We start from the raw sequence: 5,380 nt of genomic DNA, 5'->3' as shown, positions 1-5,380 counted from the left end.
AGGCATACATACAAAGCCCCGAACAACCCAAGCAATCTGGCACCCCGGGCACACATACAAAACCTTGGACTCCTCAGGCATCTCAGTAAGCCCCGGCACCCTAGGCATCCATACAAAGCCCTAGACATCCCGAGCATCTTAGTAACCCCGGCACCCCAGGCATCTATACAAAGCCTTGGACACCTCGGGCAGGCAAGTAAGCCCTGATACCCCAGGCATTCTACAAAGCCTTGGACACCCCGGGCAAACAAGTAAGCCCCGACACCCCAGAAATAGATAAAGCCCTTGTAATTCCAAGCACAGATAAAGCCCTGACAACCTTAGACACAGATAAAGTCTTGACAACCTCAGGCGTAGTTACAGCATTGGAAACCTAGTCACGGACATTAACCCCACAGGCACAACTCCGTATATAACCATTGGGGGGGCTTAGCCAACAACAAGCACATCCACTATCCATTGCGATAAACCAAGCGTTCGTCATACATATCGTGAAGAGCCTCACCGTTTTAAGGTATGCCGACATGTAGAAATACTTTAGTATTCCTTGACAGTCGACAAGTGGTTGCAACACACGCACAACCCCCCTCTTTATCTAGTCAAATAGCTACAAAGAGTAGCCGGACAATTCCCCACAGTTGGCACCGCTCAACCTCTCTAAAACAACTTGCAATAAAGCAACCCTACACTTACGTTTGGTTACAATAAAATGCCTTACAATTGGCATTCAATCAAGATAACATGACATCAGAATTTTATTACACAATCGGCATTCAATCACAATTACAATTTCCACACTGAAGTTACCTCAACACATTGCAATAAACTCTACCACATAAGAATTACATAATGCATAAAGTAAGAAGAACATCGGAAACGCTACCAAAAGAATAATTTTATTACTATACAACGCGCGGGGCAATCCCAAAATGGTCTATTACAACAATTTCACTAGTCACTTGGCCCATTCCTCACGAATAGTCGCAATGGTATCCAGCACCCCGCTAGCTTCACTCATCCCTCAAACTCTTAAGGTTATCAGCAACCCTATTTACGCTGGCCTCGACAATCTTGTGACAGCCTCAGACATCCTTCATGGAACGGAACTAATCAACTTGAGGTATGCGTCGACCAGCCTCCCAAAGGACGTGTGCCAATACCACAACACGCCCCTCGATTTGCTCCATACGGAAACCCATCGACGAAAAAGCTCGACAGGCCTCCAACTAGCAGGCGAAATCAAACCACGATAGCTCCTCTGAAGGTTGGGCCATTAAACGACTCATCAAAGTAGTCACCGTATTTAGAGCGGGGCCCACGATCTCCGAGTGCAGCCTCCCTTCAGGTAACCATTCCGCCTGAATGGCACGAGACGCGAAAGAGGCAATTGCGCTGAAGTGCAAAAGCAGGATGTTGTGATTATCGCAATAGCCAAACAATCCCTACTGTATTTGAAGCAGCTCTTCTTCGTAGGACAATTCCTCGGAAGGAAGAGTGAACTCTGGTTCTGCGTCACCTCTTCCTGAATAACGTTCCGAGTCACCAGAAGCCTCTGGTTGAGGAGAATCACCCCCAGACATGCCGCCTAGCTCGACAGGGGACCGAGGCTCAGTATTCTCCCTCACCCCGACATCCTCAGAGACATTAACACCATCGGCAGCAGCAGCAACCTCCTCGCGATGCATCGCCACATCCAAACCCACCACCGGCTACTCGGCCTGGCGCATCCCCCGAACAACAGGATCGCAGGTGTTGTCACCACCCTCAATGCTCCTTGCACCCACAGATTCAACCCTGGGGGGCTGCATCACCCTCAATTCTTCGGCTAAACGCCTGAAGGGCATGTCCAGCACACTCGGAAAATGAAGCCTATAATAAAGTTAGACATAACCAATCAGTTTAACATTCACATGCCAAATCCTAAAAAGAGAGAGAGAGAGAGAGAGAGAGAGAGAGAGAGAGAGAAAACGAAAAACAACCACGACTTACCTCATGACCAAACTCATCGCCCCCGAAGACACCTTGGCTGGGATGAACCTCATCACGATCAACTCGCTTCAGGATAAAAGACTGCTCCACGGTCAGTTCCCACAACATAAAAGAAATTCAAGATAATGACATAGGTTTATATACTTAACAAACTTAACCCAGCAGACGAACCCACCGGGACCTCCATCGTCTGCTCTCGAGAAACCACAAGAGCTTCACTAACAGCTTGCTCGCCACCACTTCCCACAGATTGCAAAAGCGAAGTAGATTAATAAAATTAGAAAAATTGTGTTTTAACATAACCTAGAAAGAAAACAGTGCACGACTACCAAGAGGCTTACCGAGCCATCATCTTCGAGACAACATTTCGAGCGAGGAAGGGCCTTCCTCTTCATTCGCCCGCTCGAGAACCGAATGATAGCCCCCGTAGAAGAGGGCACCGAAATCGCAAATTCTCCTTGCTTCTCGATTGGGGCAATTCCTCCCATAGAAGCTATTGATGGAGCCCCCTAGCTATCCGCAGACACATGCGATGAAGCGATAATTGGAGGCTCTAGCACCTCCCCGTACTATGGAAGGCGGGGCACCCACACAGACCTCGCCCTCTTCGTAAATGGTGGACGACTTCTCTCTCCCTCCTCCAACACCAAAGGCCCTTTCTTACGCTTGGCCCCAACCCTTCTTGACGACTATAGCACGACAGGGTTGGGGATGGCACCCGGGTTGGCGGCGCGACCCTCCGGAGGTGCTAGGGAACGATGGGGCTTGGAGGTCTTCCTGACCACCTCCTGGAAGTCCGCAAGCAATGCACAAAGATACGACAGCTGCAGAGCCCTGCATCTCGGCGCCCTGAATAAGCCTGCGACCGGCAAACGTGAGCAACCTGGAAAGGCACGGTTGTGCTGCCAAGTCCAAAAAGCATCCTTTGCCGAAGTCTGCAAAAATTGTCCACCCAAATCGTCATACCCAAATTGACGCATCACCCGATCTGGACGGTAGACGGCTAGTTGCACCTCACCCTTGCGATCAAGGTAGACTAATACCCCAGGCCATGCGACTAATCGCACTATACCCGCTGTAGAGTGGCCCGCATCTAGAGCACAGTGCTGATCCGCGTTGCAAGGGACAAGCGTTCCAACGCAAAACGACATGGCATTGCGAACCAGTTGAGAATAAGGTCTCCACTTAAACCTGTCCAACGAGGCCAACCGCACACCAATTTCAGCCATCTTGAAGCTCTTATGGAGAGTGGCCTACAACCATTGCTTCCCTCTACACACTTCAAAAATTTTCTCTTCAAATTCATCCCCGTGCAAGGTCGCTACAGGGACCTTGAAGGGCATGAGCCGGCGCGGAGTAACAGCAAGATCAAACCACTCGCACAAGTACATCCACAGGATTGGCGCGCAGATATAGTTGACATGCCACTTGCAACTTGGATTCACCAGCTACTGCACAGTGTCGTCAAGATGCCCATATAAATACCTCATGAACATCAAAGCCAGGGGAAGCTGATGGCCTAACACGACAAGAATAGCAAGCGGTACCTAGGAAGTCCACAGTCTGTAGTCCAAGGGACCGGGAAACCACGTACAAAATGAATGCCGCGAGATGGCACTGACTGTCCTGCCTCTCACCATTACATCTCGACCGCCACGAGATTCGAACTAGAACTCCAATCAGTGATTCCGTGAGAGGTGGTCCGACCCCCTTGCGCCTTGAACACAACCACTTCATGGAGAAGCTCATCGCACAACTCTCTGTAATCTGCCAGAACAGACTTGACATGCTGTAGATGGTGAGCGGATAAAGCACCACCAATGGGCAATGCCAACAAGGCAGTCGCATCCTTAACGGTTACTGTAAACTCCCCAAAAGCCCCAACAAATGTGTGGGTGCGGCAACACCAGTGCTCCGGTAGGCGCCCCACATACTTCATGCCCTCCCTACCAGCTAAACCCGTGAAACAATCCACAAGACAGATCAGGCCAGAATCCTGCAGCTAAACCCGTGTAACTATTGGGAGTTGTTGAATTGTTAGTCCTAGGCTCCTGACACTTAATAGACATGAACTGGTCGGATTGACCACACAGGCATAACGATTCATTCCCACAAATAGGATTGAATATACCCTCTACACCCCTCGACACCAGGACCGAAGGCCAAAAACCCTACTCCCCTGTGACGGCCAGAGCGGCCTCACTCTCCGATAACAGCTCCGCCATATCGACCTCCCTAACAAAATCAACGAAAGGGCATTCAACCCTCTTCTCAATCTTCTCTCTCACCTGTTGCTCGGACACCCTAAGAACTTGACGGCGACAATGGAGCCATGGATGGAAAACATAGTAGGAACGGAAAATGTGCAAATATGGCAACTAAAACAACGGAACGTAGCAAGGAGACGAAGGCAAAAGCTGACGGTGAAAGGAAAACTACCCGGGTCCCTTTCCCTGGCTTTATAGGGATTGCCCGACGCTCCCACGTGCAGCAGACCAAACAACGCTGGCGAAGACGAAAAGACGCCTATACATTACCCAAAATAAGGCTTAGCGGAAAAGTAACCAATGCAATTACTTAAATACCCCCATAAAAGTGGGACGTCACTAATTCCAAAGCAACAATTCAAATAAAGGCACACTAATTCAAATAAAGCGATACGTCAGTAAACGCCACCGAACCGTATCGGACACCGGGTTCGCCCCACACATGTGACTTACATGCAATAATTCCAAAGCAGGGACCACTATCACTGGTCACCACATGCCCATCCCCGACGGACTCGCCAGTCTCTATCGATCATAGGGCACCGATAGAATGGCATCTGTACTTGATGAGGGACATAAACAAACTCGATTCGACGGGCACAGGAAGTTCCTCACACAACACATTGCGATCCCTCCCTCACAGGGATTTCAATCTGAGAAGGGCCGACGACATAATCATTATGCCGAAATCGGACAACGAAGCTGAAACACAAAGAAAGTAAAGAGCAACAGCACCTAGGTTAATAATCCTCATACCCACACCCAATTCAACAATATGGCCGAACCAGGAAATCAAAATAAGCATTGCCCAAATTAGTAAATAACACCTATACACCATGGGTGTCACCCCGGGCGTAGACAATTAAACCCGACTGAAGCTTCACACAATCCATTCCCAGAAACACAACGTGAGAGACAGTAAATTAAATACACTGGATGTAGAGAAGCCCATTGGTTTCATTCAAACAAAATACAAGTTTCAGATAGTGGCCCCGTCATCCCGTATTGTGTCTATATCTTCAAGCAGAGGTCTCCGAACCTCATACGCTGTCAGCTCACTCACCTCTGCTTCGTGCTCTGCCACCAGTGGGCGTTGGCGTGTACGTTGCACCTCAAGGTCCACA

General features: G+C 49.3%; 1 protein-coding gene across 5 annotated transcripts; it reads right to left on the bottom strand.

The window, feature by feature from the left end:
• Positions 1–726: 726 nt before the first annotated feature.
• On the bottom strand, positions 727–4,877 carry LOC148867098 (uncharacterized). 5 transcript variants are annotated; one of them, XR_016109264.1, is made up of 4 exons: positions 2,331–4,877; positions 2,139–2,228; positions 1,990–2,070; positions 727–1,869 (listed from the first exon to the last, which is right to left on the bottom strand). XR_016109264.1 is itself a non-coding variant. In XM_088975347.1 (4 exons), the coding sequence occupies exons 1-4, from the start codon at positions 2,339–2,341 to the stop codon at positions 1,789–1,791; spliced, it is 237 nt and encodes a 78-aa protein (XP_088831473.1). In that variant the 5' UTR covers positions 2,342–4,453; the 3' UTR covers positions 727–1,788. The 5 variants fall into 5 exon arrangements, 2 of the variants coding, with proteins under 2 accessions (XP_088831473.1, XP_088831472.1); XR_016109265.1 differs by having other exon boundaries at positions 1,990–2,055; positions 2,165–2,228; positions 2,331–4,869; XR_016109263.1 differs by having other exon boundaries at positions 1,990–2,228; positions 2,331–3,440; positions 3,537–4,867.
• Between the last annotated feature and the right edge of the window lie 503 nt (positions 4,878–5,380).

This window comes from Nelumbo lutea, chromosome 3, assembly GCF_056320005.1.
Source record: "Nelumbo lutea isolate HS-2025 chromosome 3, American lotus-T2T, whole genome shotgun sequence".
In the NCBI taxonomy this organism is placed as follows: domain Eukaryota; kingdom Viridiplantae; phylum Streptophyta; class Magnoliopsida; order Proteales; family Nelumbonaceae; genus Nelumbo; species Nelumbo lutea.
This window is presented reverse-complemented; position numbering and strand designations above follow the sequence as displayed.